Here is an 18645-nt window from a genome sequence, read left to right as displayed (position 1 = left end):
CACACACACACACACACACACACACTCACAGTATTCCTGAAGGGTCAGTGTGTCGCCAGGCATGCTCAAAGCGCTCCATCACTGGTTTCCATTGGGACAATAACTGTGACTTCCTGAGGATCGACCTTCACCATCTCACTTCTGTCACTCTTCACATGGGTGTGTGTGCGTCTGTCTGTGAGGGAGTGAGCAGCAGTGTGTGTCTGCAGTGAGAGTGTGTGTGTATGTGTGTGTGGGTGTGTTTTAGAGTGTGTGTCAGGCTGCCGTTTCAGCTGACTCTTCTGTTTCTGGCTTTTTAATGGCTCTTATGGGGCAGGCCTTTAATTGCAAGTCTCTCTCCCTCCTCCTTAATCCTCCCATCCTTCTGTCTCTCCCAGCCCCTCGTCTCCTCTCTTCTTCTCCTCTCTCCTCCCACCTCCCACTGGCTGACAGTCACTAGGGGAGCCCGAGTGCCTGGCCGGGGCTATGGAGGCCGTATAGGATATTGACTTGCTGCGGAGTGGTTTGGGAGGAGGAGAGGTGGCTGCCTGTCACAGCTAATGAATAGATGCATAAGTGAATGAGGCACTCCTGTGTGTTTGTGTGTCTGTGTGTGTGTGTGTGTGTGTGTGTGTGTGGGTGTGTGTGTGCGTGTGTGTGTAAGCGTGTTTGTGCCTAGCTTTGGCTAAAAAGTTTTATGTGCCTCAGACAGACAGACATTAATAGTGGCCAGCTTGATAGTGAGAATTATTTAGGGGAACGATGACAGCTCCTCCCTCCCACACACACACACACACTCTCTCTCTCTCTCCCTCTCTCTTTCTATCTCTTTCTCTCTCTTTCTCTCTCACACACACACTTACACATATATGTAAACACACATACAAATGCAGGGTGAGGCAGTGGGGGGTTGGGACATGACGATCGAATGGAGGATACTAAAAAAACAATCCAGTTAAGTGCCAGCACCCTCCAGCTGCTCTCTCTTTTCGTCTCTCCCTCCCTTTCCTCCCCTCTCCCTCTTTGTCCCTGTATCCCGTATGATCGGTGTGGAGCTGGAGTGCTCTCATGCCAAACTGGGACAAATACCTAAAAACGCACACATGCGCACACAGAAAGAGATAGAGAGGCAGAGGAGGTCTGGAGAGGAGGCTGTTGATCTGAAGGGGCAGATGAAGGAGTGCCTGAGTGTTGATGTCTTCTTCACTATTGCTTTGTGCCACATTTCAAACACTGATTGCCTTAAGAGGACAATTTACATTTCATAGTCGTTCACAACAAGTGTGTGAGATGGGAGTCAGAGATGGGGAGGGAGAGAGGAAGAGTAGAGAGAGAGAGAATGATGTTTCAAGGAGGAAGCCAGGGGTGAGGGAGTTCACCCAGCAAAGGGAAAAGGCGGCTTTGCATGAGCAACTAAAAAGCAGGAGGTATAAACAAAAGTTTCTTTTGGTTGCATCTGTGTGTATCTGTGTGTGTGTGTGTGTGTGTGTGTGTGTGTGGACGTTTTGTTTTGCCGTGCTCTCGGTAGAATGCACCTGTATGATTTGAACTTTCTTTTTTTTCCTTATTGGATTCATGTGAGTGTGGAAGAAGAATAGAAATAGTGTGGAGGGGAGAGCTGAGGAGATGAAAAGAGAGCCGCAGGAATTAAGAATCAAGTTAGGAGCTGGCTTTATCTGACGGGAAACTGTGAAACTGCAAAGTACAAGAAAACTTTTCCTATCAGCGCACTCTCTCAGCTAGTGTATGGGTCTGCACCCCCAGTGTGTGTGTGTGTGTCTGTGTGTTTATGTGGCATGTGTGTGTGTATTTAGGAGATAGCTTTTCCTCCCCAGTGGAGGGAGACATCAGTGTGTCGGTGAGCGTGATTGGTTGTTGGCCCTTAGGGTCTGTACTCTATATCTGTCTCCTGACTGGCTGCTCTGTGACCAATCAGGCGCCCAGACCTCACCGTGGCAATCAGATAGTGACACACTCTCTGTGGGCATCGGCAGGTCATCTGGAAATACCTGTTATGTTTTATCTCCCTGTGACACACACACACGCACACACACTCATGCGCGCACACTCAGATATAACCTTTCTGTCTTGTCTTTGTCTCTCTAGGAGATTGCTGCATATCTCATCACTTTTGAGAAACATGATGAGTGGCTGACGACATCGCCAAAAACCAGGTGAGGAGAGCACAGACACACACACACATACAGTTACACACAAACGTACAAGCACAGCATCACTCAATCATCCACGTTGGTTTAATCCCAATGACTGAGTGCCTGTGTTTGATTAAAACATTAGTGATGTACGTCGACTGTCTCCGAAGGGTCCTGCTGACAGCCTACTCTACATGTAGAGAACGCTTCAGAACATGGCCGGACTGTAAAGCACCTAGTCAGCTGGAAATGGAGTATTAATGAATGTAAATGTATTAGGATAAGTGATGTATAATTCAGACATAGGAGGGGAGGGGGAGTATGTGTATATAAGCTGGGGTGTGAACAGGGATTCACATGCCAGAACTGAATATTCATTGATCTGAATGAACCGTAGGTAGCTCTTTTCCTAGAGCGGGGAGAGGTTATAGTCAGGAAGGAAGATAGGAATGAGGGAAAGACAAAAATTGAAGAGAAAGGGCATCTTGAATTATTGATAAATTGACATTTACTTTAGTTAATACAGATGTAGGTTTGTTAAAGGAAAAAGAAAGAAAAGAGTGAAAGACAAGAAAAGAAATAAAAAGTGAAGTAAGTGAAGAGGTCACCTCATGGCCCTATTTCTGATTACTGACACTGCTGAAAGCCCGAGGTGATGCCTCTGCGCTCCTATTGTGCGAGCTGAAGGACTCTTCTCAGGAGCAGCCTGAGGCCAGCAGCACAGTTTATGTTGTGGATGGATTTCTCATTGATTGGTTGTGCTGCCGTACAGCCTCAGCCTCCCAGCATCAGCAGCGGCAGCAGCAGCAGTCATATTGGTGTTATTGAGCAGCAGTTAGATATAATCCCATTTACACATGACACGAGGCACGATTAGAACAGATTACACCTAATCCCATCAGATGGAAAGGGGCTCAGCTAACGGAGCCAGTGACATTTATGTATGTGCATGTGTGGCTGTGCAACTATTTGTGTGTGTTTATCCATATGTGCGCATGCGTTTGCACACTTGTGGGGGGTAATATTAAGATAACAATCAATGACCTTCAATTCTCCTCCTCGGTGAAATACCTCATCAGTTCAAAGTAATGACTATTACCTCCTCTCTCCATCTCCTTTCACTTTGCTCATCTACTCCTCCTCCTCTCCTCCCTTTACCGGACTCACTCACTCGCCCACTCCGTCTCTTTATCTTGCCGTCTCTTTTTTTTTCCTCCTCTCCTCCCCTTGCCTTCTCTGTTTTCGCTCTGCTACACTGTGGAACGGTGGAAAAGCTTTTTATATCCCACACATCACAGCCCAGTTACAATCAATAGCATTTATGTCTGCTTGAATCGGAGGGTTTGCGAGGAACATGGGCATCGTCCACGTGAACGCACCTCCACGCATGCCTATGAACATGCACGTATTTCCCACCCACACACACATACACAAACACACACACACACTGGCACACATCTGATCTCATCCATCTTCTCCATAACATAATTAGAATCAGCAGCTCCGAGATGACTCACACTGCTCGAGACAGAGACTAAACTCGGCTTTGAGCGGAAGGTGGGGGTCTCCACTCCGCTAAGAAACTGGCAGGCTCACCCCAAAACAGAACAGATTTAAGGTGTCAAAGAAAATCAGCTCAAAGTAAATTCAATTTCACTACACACAGTGTTCTGAGTAAATTGCAATCATCTCAGTCCATATAGATGTGTCTACATCACATTCTAGTAGAGAGGAGGGGAGAGGAGACAGACAATAAAAGAAACATAGGTTAGCAAAGAAGTGGAAGCGCAGAGAAGATGAGAGGATGAGAATAAAAGAGTGGAGAATAGAGTGACTGGAGAAGCAGTAAAGTGAAAATGAAGAGATACTGCGATAAGAGGGATAAAGACTGGAGGCTGATCGAGAAGAGGAGGGCAGGGAAAGGAGAGAGGAGGTGTGTAAATGTGTGTGTGGTTGTGTGCATGCATGTGAGAGCAAGAGAGGGAGAGCACTTGTGAGTATGTGTTAGTTTATTGATTGTTAACGGGCCTGTTCTCTTTCTGTTGTCATGAGATAAGGCAGAGAAGCATTTTTCCTCCACCTACACACACAGAGAAACACGCGCACACACCTGTCCTTAACGTTTTAGAAGTGTAATGATTGATTGCTGAGCAGCAGGTTTGACATTGAGCCCAAAGAACACACGGCAGTAGGTCCTGCCATGTCTCATATCACAATAGCATCTCTGTCTTTCTACATGTATGGCTCCTGGCGCGCGTGCCTGTGTGTGTTTGTGTGCACGCATGTTCATCCCACCAGGTGTATATGGAATGGGAGCTTAGAGGCCAATGTACTTGCTGTGCTGATAAATCACCCTACTAAAATATTAACACGCAGGAATGTGAGTCTATGTATACGAGGGGAGGGGGTGGCCTGAGACCAGTTAACTTGACTGTGGGAGGGCAACATTGACGTCAGAGTGTAAACCAAGAGCATGTTTTTACTGTTTTTACCGTCAGCAATGCAGGAGAATTTTAATACAGTTTGAAATGACTGGATGAAAATTGGAGCTGCAAGGATAAATCAATTTGTCTTAGAATATTAGATTAGTTGGCAACTATTTGGATAATTGATTTAAAGTGAAAATTCTCTGATTGCATCTTCTTAAATGTGAATATTTTCTAGTTTCTTCACTTCTCTATAAGGAGAAAAACTGAATATCTGACATTTGAGGATGTCATCTTGGGCTCTGTGAGACACTGATAGACATCTTTCAGCCTTTAAAAATGTTATAGACCAAGCAACTTAAAAATAATTGTCCATTTTAAAGATGTTACTGCAACATTTCTTCTGTGTAATAAACATAATGAAACTCTTCATCCTGTCCTCCATCAGGCCTCAGAATGGCTCTATGATCCTCTACAACCGCAAGAAGGTGAAGTACAGGAAAGATGGCTACTGCTGGAAGAAAAGGAAAGACGGGAAGACCACCCGAGAGGATCATATGAAGCTCAAAGTCCAGGGAGTAGAGGTGAGAGGCTGTGATGGGAAAAACAAGTCGATGATCGTGCTTGGCGCTGAGCACGGTTTCACTGCCAATATGGTCCTTAACTTACTCTCCTTCACTCCGAGGAGACTCGCACATGTAACACAAATGTACACACACAAACACACACGCTGAAGCTGCCGGCCAACGTGTTACCTGAGAGCGAGTGGTGCCCCTCGTTCTTTACCTCCCTCCCTGCCCGTGCCCCTGTCTCCCTTCCTCTCTATGTCTCCCTCTCTCTCTCTATCTCCCTCTATTTCTGAAGGATAAGAGTGTGTTTGGCCCGAGGCCAGGAATGATGTCAATGCCTCCTTCAGCAGAACAGAGAGGGGTATCGATCCAGTCTCAAGGCAGCGTCTGTTGCGTGAGTGAGAGTGTGTGTGCCTGTGTGTGTGTGTGCCTGTGTGTGCCTGTGTGTGTGTGTGGGTGTGAGTGTGTGTGTGTGTTCGAGTCACATCAGCCAGCTCAAAAATTGATTATTCAGCAGGAATATACCAAGAGGTGAGAGGAGTGAGCATGCATGTGTCAGAAGCAGAAAGAATGAGGTAGAAGGGAGAGCGAAGGAGGCACATGGATGTTTGCTGAGGGCTCAGTGGTTTTGCATTAAAGGTGAGCTGTAGACAGGCGAAAGAGACACAGAGGTAGAGGGAATAATTGAGATCAAGTATTCCCATCTGCACCTCTATTATTTACAACCCCACACTCACATTGACATTCATCTCAGATTCATTTTTCTGCAATCGTGCAGGAATATATACTCACACACAAGCACACACACACATATATTGTATATATATATATATATATATATATATATACATATATATATATATATATATATATATATACACAAAGGCAAGTGTTTCTCTCCCTGGTAGTTGCTCAGTAATTGTTTGTGTCACGTCTTCCCAGGACCCCCCAAGCAAGCAAGCGAGGAGTGTGTAGAGCAAGGGGACGGGAATGAGCAGAGCAACGAGATGAGCAGAGGGAGAGAAGGAGGATGGGGAGAGGCAGGAAGCAGGGGAGAAAAACATAACCCTGGATGGAGAGCCTCCTCATATCGAATGGAAATATATGGAAATGCACTCTGCCTTTGGCAAAGCACACTTTAGATAGAGGGCGGGCTACTTCTGAGAAGAGGCAAAATGGCGAGAAAATATAAGTGCGCGCAAGTGTGTATGAGAAAGAAAACAGGACAAGTTGTAAGTGTTGATTATATACGGGTTGATTGCGAAGTATTTGTGCGTGTGTTTAAGCAATTTTGTCTTGAACCACAACCAATTTATCACCGCCTGTTTGGTGAGTTTGTGTTTGTGAAACGTGTCTGAAAAAGTGGCAGCGATGACCTTGATAGAAAGCTTCTCTGTCATCATTTCATCGTCCCTCTGTCAAACACCACACACACACACACACACACACACACACACACACACACACACACACACACACACACTACAGCTGGATATTGAACCTTTGTGCTTTCTGAGTATTGACCAGAATGTTTCCATAGCGATATCAAAAGCTGTCAGGATACTGGAATGTTGACTACTTGATATTTACTTGTTTAACTAAGAGTTTACTTCATTTTGGAGTTAAGATCTTGCACAGTTGCCTTGAGTTGAAATGAAGAAACGGTTTTATAGCAAAACATTTTATCATTCATAGTTTTGGTATAATTGGTGTTCGGACATCTTCTTTATTTCATCATGCAGTATGAAAGATTTTACACTGCACCCAGTGCTTCACAACACACAAAACATTGCCTACACTCTGAGGTCGTTGTTAATCTGTAAATCAGACCTACTTGATTTGCAGCCCGTGGGCCAGATGCGACCCTTTAACAACCTCAGCTCGGACTTTTGATCATTTTATTAGTAGGCTAATGAGCCCATTTATTAGTTATGTCTGTTGTTAAGCGAAGAAACACCCTTATTTCATTAAAAAGTTTTAATCCAGGCTGCATAAATAGAGGGAATTTTGGAGAGTCAAACTGAATAAAAGAAGTTGTTAAATGGAACATTGTGTTTTAAGATTGGACTGTTTTTTTCCTGTACTCTCGTTTACATTATGAAGCTCATAAACAAGGTGAAGGGAAATGTAAAAAAGATCGATTGTTTTAACACCTTTCAGACATCAGAAATATAGATGGATACTATTTTTTAAATCTGGTCCATCTAAAGAAGTAATTGAATAGGCCTGCTGTTAATCAACCTCTGCAATTAGACATCTGGTCAGTTTTCACACTCACACTCATGCATACACTGTTTTGTATGTATGCAAGTGTCCTCTCGTCTCCAGGATTGAGTCCATACTGAAAATCCTCTTCATCTTGTCCACCTCGACACTTCACTCTCACTCTGTACTTTCCTGGCTATTTCCTCCTCTTCTTTGTCCTCCTCACCGTTACTGATCTCTCTTGCAGTGTCTGTAAGCTGACAAGATTGTGACTTTTTGTGAATTCCAAGTGGGTTATGTCTAGTCTTGCTGAGGCAGTACATTTCACAGTCTCTTGTGCTGTAATTGTCAACATCAGATTTATGGTATTTCAGAAAAGACATTAGGGGAAAAAAACGCATACAGCATGTTTGCAATTTAGTTTTAGCACCGCAATCAATACAACCTAAGTGGGTATAACCTAAGTTCTCCTCTCCTGTTCTCTCATTTACTGTCCTCTCATCCTCTTCTCCTTTCTCACTTTTTGTCTTGCTTCCTCCCTTTTTTCTTTCCCCGTTTACCCCTGCAATCTCCTCTCCTCTCCTCTCCTCTCCTCTCCTCTCCTCTCTCTAGTGTCTGTATGGCTGCTACGTCCACTCCTCAATCATCCCCACCTTCCATCGTAGATGCTATTGGCTGCTGCAGGTAAGCCCGCCCCCCTTCCCGACCTTGCCTTTTCTCACACATTTAGGCACATACAAAACACTATTTTGACAAAATCTATACTGTCATGATATTTTGTTATTAGTCATCATTTATAGTTGCATAGATTTTATTTAAAGGTATTTCAGTCTCACATTATGACCCTATGGTAACGTTTATTCCAGCTATGAAATGGCTTTACTCACGATTCGACACAAAACTGGACAACCAGGAAATAAAGTGTATATTATCAGTTTTACACTAAGTTTCCTCTGTTAAACTGTCCATTATACTTTCAAAACAGGAACACGAAACCATAAACCAGCAATAAACATCCTCCTCCTCTAAATTAATGAGGCAGACTACAGTAAAAATACTATCACAATGCTGGGGTCATAATAAAACTGGATGTTGTTTGGCTGAGTGGAGTCTCCCACACACACTCACTCACACTCAGAGTTTTGATCTGATTCCGATACCTGAATCCGCCAACTGATATTGATTCATGCTGTCTTTTTCTTGAATATCATTAGTATTTTGATAACTTTCATTTAAATTGTTGTTGGCGGGAATATTATGTGTAAGGTTATATTAAGGATAAGTTCAGCCAAAAATGACAGTTCAGTCAATATCTACTCACCCCCAGGAAGATAGAAGGTCAGGGGAAGTTTTGTAAACAAAACATTTCTGGAACTTCATTGCAAATGTTTCTCCTCAACAACTGGAGTTAGTTGAACTTGTTTTAAAACTTTTTACAAAACAAATGAAAAAAAAAAAAGAAATATTTACACACGATTGAGCTTGTACACCCACTTCAGACAGGGTGCATGCTAACACTTTTAGCTCAGTAGCTACACTAAATATCTCAGCTTTAATACGGGTTTGAATATCATCTTTTCAGATAATTGTGGGGGCATCTCTGGGCTTCTAGACGTCAGATGAGCTGAATAGGGCCATTTTCCGTTTTTTCTTATCTAAAACATGTATTTTCAAACAAGTCCCCATCCATTAGTTGCTTAGGAGAATGCTGCAACACTGTTTTGCTGCCAAACACTGGTAATGTGTTCTGGAATACAAAACTTCAACCAACTTCTTATCAGCACTGGATTGAGTAAATAATGACTGGATTTCTTTTGTGCTGGGGTGATCTTATTCTTTAAGATGTAATCATCCATGTTGCAGTTCTCAATAAAAAGCAAAAAATATTAATAATAATATTTTTATATTATATTTTAATTTTAATGTACTTAGCAATGTATTTGTATAATAAGTTAAGTAGGCTACACATATGAACAGGTGCTGGAGAGCAAATTACTGTGAGAACAAATCAAGTGTGAGGCCATGCATTATCGACTACTAGTAGTAGAAATATATATCTATACATGAGTTCAAAAGTAATACGAGAATTCAGAGTGCAATGAGAAATTATCAATGAGTTCATCAGACTATGGAATCTGGATCAGTACATGGACCAGTAGCGTCAGTCCAATACTCTGTATAAGAATTATGTCAGTATCGGCAACCACTGTGATACTGGATTGGATAGGTCCCAGCTCTACTTGGAATATGTCTATAGGTCTTGTATATAGCCACTGTAGAGTGTAGAGTTATCAAAACATTTTCTTGCCAGAAGTTGACTTCCTGAGCAACATGTGCCAAACAACCCTGACTTTCAATACTTACTGTATAGTGTTCATCAAGGACTCAGGTGCTAGACTCTATGCGGGCCTCCTCAAGAAAACGCCCTGGAGCTACAAACAACACACGCACAACACACTCACACCAACACACACGTATAGGTGTTCCTTGTGTGTAAAAGCATGTTGTTTTTCATAGAGATGTTTGACTCACTCTGTCAATCATGCGAAAGACAGCAGAGAGCTGAAGTCTCTCTCTCATTCACACACACACACACACACACACACACACACACACACACACACACACGCGCATACACACACAGACGCACTTGTCTCTGCCTCTATTGGCCGTGCAGGAGATGGTCACCAGGACATCATCATCTTCAGACGACCGGTTACATGATGAATCTTAAACATGCCTGAATACATTTACACTGCCCCTCTCTTCATCTCTCTCTGTTCATTTCAAAGAAAATATTGAATACCCAGCGATGTTCATTTAAAATATGGAAATGCATACATATTTATGTATTCTCCGCCAGTATTTCCTGCATAATTTGTCACATGAAATTTACAAGGACATTCCAGCCACCGGCCATAAATTGAATATGCCCTAACCCAATATATTTTCTTTTTCCAGCATGCCTATAGTTAGATCCCTGCAGTCTGAAATTATGAAGGGAAATTCAACTTGCTTTATCTGTAAAGTGGCCATTTTCTGCTCTTTTGCACAAGTATCAAAACACATCAGTGAATATGATCATAAATCAGTCTGTGGATGCTGTTGCATTGCACAGTGTGGTGCTGTAGCAGCCCACTGTGCCATCCTCTTTTGGAGAGAAAAGTGTTCCACCTCAGCAGGTCCTCCCCCTCACCTGAGTCTGTCTACTGAATCTTTCATCAAGAGGAGCCTCTCGCTCTCCTTCTCTCTCTCTCTCTCTCTCTCTCTTGCTTCTCACACACACATATACACGCACACACATAGATGCATGTGAACGCACCTGTTGAATCATTCATGGGGTAGAAAGAAATTCCATAGGTCTGCAGGTGGCCTACAGTATACTGGGAGCTACTCTCTCTCCCCCTGTTTTCTCCCATTCTTTCTCTACACACAATATATCTCACACACACACACATACACACACACACACACACACAAATAAACGTGTAGACACTTCCACAGGCTCTGCAGGGTCAGAGAGAGTGATGAGTGGGCTTGAGCTGTTAAATCTTTTATGGGCAGGTGAGAGAATCTTATCTGACACGCTATGTCCGACCTCCTCCCTGACCTCCACGCACTCTCCTGCTTTCCTTCTCCATTTCCCTCCTTTCCACTCCCTCTGTAAACACACTATCTATCATTTTATTCTCTCCCTCCCATAATCCCACCAAGAACATAAGAATGAATTGATAAATAAAGGCCACATGTGTGCATGTCTCTGTGTGTCTGCACTGTAGAACCCAGACATCGTGCTGGTGCACTATCTGAATGTACCGGCGGTGGATGATAGCGGGAAACCATGTGGTCCTGTCCTCTGCTCCATCAACACAGACAGGAAGGAGTGGGCTAAGTGGAGCAAGGAGGAGCTCATTGGACAGCTCAAACCTATGTGTGAGTTCGCTTTACCATCACTTCAGCACTCACCTCAGTCCTTCTCCCAAGCTCTCATGTTTAGCCATGTTTAAGTATGATTCACCTTCAGTTGATAACAATACTGCACACAGTGGAAGATGATGAAAACCTATGATGAAGTACCTTGACAATAATGTGTGGGAAAGCAGTGTAGTAAATCTAAAACAAAGAAAATTTGGTTCACTTGCTCATTTGTAGGTTTTGTAAACAACTTGGCAGCGGAATGGGGCACAGTCTGGAGCCATGCCATTGCTTATCAGATGAGACAACAGGTGATTTCAGCAGGGCAGCGGAGATAATATGAAAATTTCTCTCTTGCATTAAGGAAAAATAATCTTGGCAGTGGTGATAATTCAGAGCCAACATCTTTTTGATGTGTTGCTGAAGGTAAAGATGAATCAATAAACCAAAAAGTGACAGCTGGACTCGCCAAAAGGTGTGTTCATTGTATGAAGTATTAAAATTTTGATGAATGACGGTTTGGATCATGGTGTCCCCACTGTAAACAGAATAACTACTCTTCACAAAGAAATGCTCTATATAAGGATTACATTGTCCTTGGAAAAGCCATCTTATGAAGAGACATCTATACATCCCATTCAGCCAGGCTTCATACAGATTTAGATTTTGTTTTTGATGTTTTCTTGCTTTCAATTTACGCCATGCTGCCACCTAGAGGTAGATACACACCCCTGAAAGGGAGGGATAGAGGGAAAGAAGACAGAGGTGCCCGAAATATCCAACATGTATTATTCATAAATGAGCATCAGGGAGTAGATAACTCCAGTACACAGACTAATACACATACACACACACACTTACCTCATCTCAACCAGCTTTTGATCTGGTTTGGAAGGGCAAATAGGGACAGCTGCCCAAAACTAAGTGGCTTGTTGACTTAAGTAGCACCTCACTTCTCACTCTCCCCACTGACTCATATTACCTCTTGCTCTTCTACCTGCCCTCATTTGCTCTCCCAAAACAGATTTATGCTTTTTCCTTACCTGGTGCTTCTCTCAGAGTACTGACTTGATCCCTGTGTGGTCATAGATGTTTTTATTGGCATTAGGTCTCAGACACTTTGTTTCATACTTCTAATTCAGCTCTGAAAATGGACCAGATAAATTCCTTAAATGTAAATTAAGACATCTAATTTAGAAAGTGGAAATACCCTTCAATGTTAGAACTGAAATGTCTTGCAAAAGAAACATAATTTTATTATGTATTTAAAATGTTTGAACACTCAAGCATGTCAAGCAGTGTTATCAGAGTATTCATGATCATGATTTTTTGGTGTACATTCTGAACACTGGAGGGCGCCATTACACACTGTCAATTATGAGAGATAAGGTCACATGACTACGAAGATTGACCTGAAAACTGAAAGGACTGAAAATGAAAACAGTTTTCTTAAATTCCATTTGTTTAATTGTCTCTTCCGACAGGCGCTGGAAGCAGCCTGCATCAGAAATGTTCCAGCGTCAAGCAGCGCATCATCTCATCCAAGCAGGAGTCTGGGGCAGCCGCAGGAGGTGGAGCTGCCGTGGGTACCGGCGTAGCGGCGGGCCAGAGAGCGGAGGAAGCAGATGGCACAGAGGTCCAGAACAGCGATGTGTCAGAAGGCCAGACGGAGCCCAGTCCTGGAGGAGGCAGAAGCAGAGCGGGCGGAGCAGAGAGGAGGAATGGCAGGATAACCAAACCCTCCCTGCTCCCGCAGAGCAGCATGGAAGTGTCCTCATCTACCTCCACCAACCAGGTGGAGGTCCCTGACACCACCCAGAGCTCCCCACTGTCAATCACCAGCGACATGGCTGACAGCCCCGCTCTTGCCATTGGGGCTGGCTTGTCACAGAGCACAGCTGTGTTCATGTCAGAGGTCACTACGCTGACTGGGGATTCGGTTTACTCTGCTGGCCACACCCACCTGCTGGCATCCACCCATGAGAGCCCCACTGCTGGCATCCTATTGGCTGTTGCCCCTGAAAACCAGAGGTTTGCATCATTTCCTGGTGGCGTGGGCTTGGGAGAGGGAGGAGAGTTGGTGCTATCAAGCTCTCTGGACTCTGGTGGAGGAGTCAGCCTTCCTGAAACCACCATGACCTTTGACCCTGATTGCTTTCTCAACAACCCCAAGCAGGGCCAGACGTATGGAGGAGGTGGGGGAAAGACTGAGGGATGTAATGGTGATGATGGAGGACTCCACTGTTCCTCTAACGGCTTTGTCTACAACCCAGCTCTTGTTAACAACATTAAGACGGAAACTACACCCCTGGAGCAGCCGCTGGCCACTCAGAGTAGCTATGTGGGAGAGGGGACAGGCCTCAGCCCCAGCACCACCCTGGAGCAGATGGACTTCAGCGCTGTCATGTCATCAGCCTGTGTCCCAAGTCTGACACAGCCTACACACCACCCCTCTCCCAGCCTCTTCCTCCAAGCCTCTCCCCAGACAAGCCAGCCCTCCCAACTGCAGACCAACGGCACTGAGGCAACCCAGGAATCAGGCGAGGCGCAGGCCTACATAGGCCTGCCCACGGTGCCAACAGACTCTCCGGTCACCAATGGAGACCCACATACACACCTCCACCAAGCCAGCCCAGACCAGCAGAGCCTGTGTGGGAGGAACGGACAAGGAACAGCAGTGGGCTCTTTTCCTTTAACACCACAGGACACGAATGGCGACCAGTCAGGTGGCAGGAGACATCGAGAGTTAGACAAGGCTTCAGATAACAGAGGGGAGTTACTCCTCAAGCCTGGGGATCCTCATGAGGCCTACACGAGTGTTGACGCAGAGCACTACCTGCAACCCACAGATGACAATGGAGGAGGAGAGGAGGGTGGGGGAGGTGGCGGTGGTGGCGGAGGAGCGGGTGGAGGAGGAGGGGAAAACGAGATTCTCTGTAATGGTGTAAGCTTATCAGGGGCCAGCAATTCAGTGGTGGCCAGTCCCCAGTCTATGGCTGCTGGTGCAAGCATCGAGGGAGCACTCTACAGCTCCCCTCTCCCCCAGCAGGGTGGAGGGGTGTCAGCTACAACAACTGGGGCAGGAGCAGCCATCAGTCTGGAAGGCTTTGAGGCTTCATTTGGGAGCCAATTCTCTGATCTCATCAATGATTTCATCTCAGTTGAGGGGTCTGGAGGTGGGGTGGGGGCAGCTGTCACTGGGGTTCTTATGCCCCAGGAGGGGGCAGCAGGAGAGGAGCAGGGCACAGGAGCAGGCCACCTGCAGGGCTCGGAGGTGGAGCAGGGAGCTCTGGGACTGCTGCAGGAGACTGGGAGGCTGTTTGGTGTGACAGACTACTCCCCAGAGTGGTCTTATCCTGAGGTTAGTAAACCGAACATGATTATCGTTCATTATTTATTCATCATTGTTCCCTGCAGGAAAATCAGTCCCTCTACCACATGATTGACGATATACGGCTCGTACTGATGTTAAACACTGAAATCACGCTCAGCAAGATTTGTGCTAAGACCACCAGTCTGGCTGTGTGGTCATTAAGGAGTCAGAATATCTTAGACCCAGCTGATTGGATTTTGATGAAATTTCAATATTACACTGATCCCCCTGGGTGGCTTCATTAATTTACCCATGTACCACTTCTAATTTCTCAGACACAAGTGTCACTGAGTTATGATGAAACCTGTGGAAACATAGCAACTTACCACCATGGTTTTCAGAAACACAGTTACTTCCCATAGCTGCTTAATTCAATAAGTGGAAATAAATGTCAAAAAGAAGTTTATTAACCATCCAAATAGTCAACATGGGCACATATTTTGCTAATATTTTTCTGCAACTTTCTTCCAGGATCATCAGTGTTACACCATACTGATAACTCCACACTTTTGAGTTTGTTGAGAAAACAACATAGTCTTCTTCCCAATGCTCCAAGGGGTGATGGTATAAGATTTAGAATTAATTAAAACGAGCACCGCAAATGCCAGAAAGAAAGCCAAACCAAATGCTGGTAAACAGCTTTAGAAATCATACATTTTTTATTGTTGTATACTCTAATTTTAGGACTCCATTTCTAGAGGACAATATGTTGTTTATGTGCTATTCTTAGCTACACTAGAGAAAACACATGGCAGTGTTGTCAGATGGTTCCAACTACTTTGTTCCACTTGGATGTAAGGAGCAGCACAGCCTCTAGGGGCTGCTACCAGGCCTCTCAGACTCATAGATTTGCCATTAACAAAATTATAACCACTTTGTTAATAAGGCAAGTTATAAAACCTAAATCAGTTTAGAGTCATACAGTAGAAAACAGAAAATTAGGCAGCTGGACTGCAATGGGTCCTTAAAATCATTAAAAGTTTGTGACATTTAGGGAATCAATGCCGTGAAAGTTTTCTGGATAGACAAACAGTTGACATGGTTCATTAAAGCTGTAGATGGGCCACATTCCGCTGTCTGCATGTGTGTGTTTCCGTCACTTTTCACTGCAACACAACAGCACAGATGAAAAATCAAGCCTCTCTTTTTAATTGTCTGTGAGCCTCTGTAAAGCATCTACTTCTCATAAAAATGTTGGTGTCTTGGTAGTAATTAAACTTTATATGTGTCACAAACTATGCCATTGGGCCATGATAGTCCTTGAATTCATTCATTGAATTTGATTTATAAGAATGAAGGTTTAAGAAAGTGTGGGAACTCATTTACAGGATATTTATCTCCTGTTATCTTTGGTATCTGTGTTAAAACCTACACTCAGAAACTAGCAGTCAAACTATGTGATATAACATTGAGATGTGTATTGTGTGCCTCAGGGTGGAGTGAAGGTGCTGATCACAGGTCCATGGTTGGAGTCGAGCAGTGAGTACAGCTGTCTCTTTGACCACATCAGTGTCCCTGCTGCCCTCATCCAGCCCGGGGTGCTGCGCTGTTACTGCCCAGGTAACACACCCGTGTTAACCCACACTTGAACACAATATACACTCCTTATCACTGTCTCATACATGGAAAAACACCCTCCTTTATTTGGAGAGTGAAACCGTACCCCAACCACCAGCTCACTAATCCCTATAATTAGCAGTTTTTAGCAAAAATTATTCTTTTATGCACACAAAGGAAGAGCATAATGATGGTTGCTGTAGCCCTGTATCAAGAGATGCAGTGTTTTCTATATAGGAAGATAAGATGAATTAGAAAAAAGAACAGATGAGGAGGGAAACTGTCTAGTAAAATTGGTATATAGTACATCAAGCAAAGTCATTTTTATCTATATAGGCCAAAATGAGAAAACACAACTTCTCATGGAGCTTTACAACCTCTTCAGTGTATAACATTCTCTGTCCTTAGACCCCTGATTTGAGCCACAGAAGAGGTACACATGTACAGAAGAGACCAATAAAAACACACAATAAACAGATTATCATGACAAAAGTTCTGATATAAGTAGATTGTTGAATATCTGTAAAGGATGAGGATCCAGGAGGACTTTTTTCAGGAGCTTGAGGTGTCGCCAAGTGGCAGCTACGTCACACGACCTCCTCTCCACCATAGTGACTGAAAGAGGACAGGCCACACACAACACATGAATAAAAACAAAACAGAATGTATACAAATTATGAGGACAGTAATACAGATATATGTAAATTCGAAAACATAAGTGAGCATTAATCTATACAGAGCTACACTAAGTGTGATCAACTTCAACTTTATTTAAATAGCACCTTTCATACATGAATTGCTTCACAGAGCAAACTTAAAAACAATAGACAACAATAATTCAATGAGTAAAAAGCAGATGGACAAGTAAATACAAAGGCATAGAAATAACAATAACTACAAAAGTGATAAAAGGCTAGTGGATGAATAAAAAATCATGTAAGTAAGTAAAAACTGAAAGGCAAATCATTTCTTGCAGGCACAAAAACAATACAAGACACGGACAGTATGTTAACATTAGATCAATCTCTGCACACAGTCCAGCTCACTCATTACTTACCTGATGTCTGTTTCCAGCTCATGACACAGGACTGGTGATGCTGCAGGTAGCTATGGGTGGTGAGGTCATCTCTTCTTCTGTGGTGTTTGAATACAAGGCCCGTGACCTTCCTGCCCTGCCATCATCACAGCATGACTGGCTGTCCCTTGACGGTGAGAGCAGTTACACTTTTGTTGCCTGGTGTTTTTTACTCAATAAAGAGCATAAACCATAAACAAATTTCTATTTTACACACATTTTATGTTTAAGGTCTGTTGTATTACTCCGAACTATCATACAAAATGTGTCCTTGACTTATTCTTTATTATTTTGCTTTTCATATTTTTTTGTACGGCCGGGTCAGCTAAAACTTAGAAACCTGAGTGTGTGTGTGTGTGTGTGTGTGTTTGTGCACACAGTCATTGGGTTGTCATGCCTTGTTGTTTTATGAGATATCTTGTCTAAAGATGTACTAACCAGTATGATGTCATGCCTGCACAATATTTTTAATTATGTTATTCTGAGCCTTGATGCAGCTGTTTTCTTTTGTTAATCTATTGATGCTCTAAGCCTACATGCTGATTAATTCAAGAGGCTGTGGCTCAGGTTGTGGAGCAGTCGTCCACTAATCGAAAGGTCGCTGGTTTGATGTGGTCTACGAAGTGTCCTTGGGCAAGATCCCAAACCCTAAATTTCTCCCTGAGGCTGTTATATTGGTGTGTGTGTGTGTGTGTGTGTGTGTGTGTGTGTGTGTGTGAATGGTTATCTCCTATGAGCAGGTGGCTTCTGCCATCAGTTTATGAATGTGTGTGTGAATGCATCAACTTGTGTCATAAAGCACAGCTCTGAAGACAAGGCACACATTGTCGAAACATTAGTCATTTAATAAAGTTTGTTGCCTTACGCCGTGTGCTCCAGTATACTCCGAACTGTATTCCTGAAGATTTTCCTGATTGTTTTGTATAGCACTTTAGATGGTAAGACCACAAAGGCACTAAATAAAAAGGCTGTCTATTTACCATTTAAGAATTTGAGGGATGAGTTCACCTTGAAGCTCAGGCTGGACCACACGCAGAAGGTGTAAATAATGCCTTTTTAAATAAATTCAAGTTCTATCAAATCCATCCAAGTTGTTCAAGAGAAAACTGCAACGCTGAAACTTCACCAAACATTTCCATCGGCATGAAGCTGGGCAGATAATTACCGAATTTTCATATTTGTGTGAACTTACCCTTTGAGCTTGGCAGTAGTGCAGTCACGTGGGACCCAGGGATCAGAGGGTGGCTGCTTCAAGTCAAGCATGGACATGGAGCATGTACTTGTAGCTGGAGAGGTGCCAGTTCACCTCCAGGTCACTGCTGAAGTTCCTTGAGTGCGGCGCCTCACCCCTCACTGCTTGGGGGGCTGCGCTATGCGGCAGACCCATCGCTCT

The 18645-nt window shown here is 43.8% G+C and overlaps 1 protein-coding gene and 1 long non-coding RNA gene across 8 annotated transcripts in view; one reads left to right on the top strand and one right to left on the bottom strand.

Moving 5' to 3' along the window:
* LOC115582977 (calmodulin-binding transcription activator 1-like) overlaps window positions 1-18645 on the top strand; it is a 57940-nt gene that overhangs the window by 24178 nt on the left and 15117 nt on the right. For all 7 annotated transcript variants that reach the window (XM_030419277.1, XM_030419279.1, XM_030419275.1 and 4 more), the window contains exons 4-10: window positions 2086-2153; window positions 5007-5142; window positions 7945-8016; window positions 11112-11265; window positions 12732-14608; window positions 16054-16180; window positions 17252-17386. In XM_030419277.1, the coding sequence (XP_030275137.1) occupies window positions 2086-2153; window positions 5007-5142; window positions 7945-8016; window positions 11112-11265; window positions 12732-14608; window positions 16054-16180; window positions 17252-17386 (2569 nt within the window). The remainder of the gene's footprint in view (window positions 1-2085; window positions 2154-5006; window positions 5143-7944; window positions 8017-11111; window positions 11266-12731; window positions 14609-16053; window positions 16181-17251; window positions 17387-18645) is intronic.
* Window positions 15010-17351, bottom strand: LOC115582979 (uncharacterized). The gene is made up of 2 exons (XR_003984286.1): window positions 17235-17351; window positions 15010-16792 (listed from the first exon to the last, which is right to left on the bottom strand). It is a non-coding gene; the product is annotated as an uncharacterized LOC115582979 (long non-coding RNA).

The sequence above is a fragment of the Sparus aurata genome, chromosome 6 (genome assembly GCF_900880675.1).
Source record: "Sparus aurata chromosome 6, fSpaAur1.1, whole genome shotgun sequence".
NCBI lineage: Eukaryota > Metazoa > Chordata > Actinopteri > Spariformes > Sparidae > Sparus > Sparus aurata.
The sequence above is the reverse complement of the archived record's forward strand: the minus strand, read 5'-3'. Positions and strand labels throughout refer to the sequence as shown.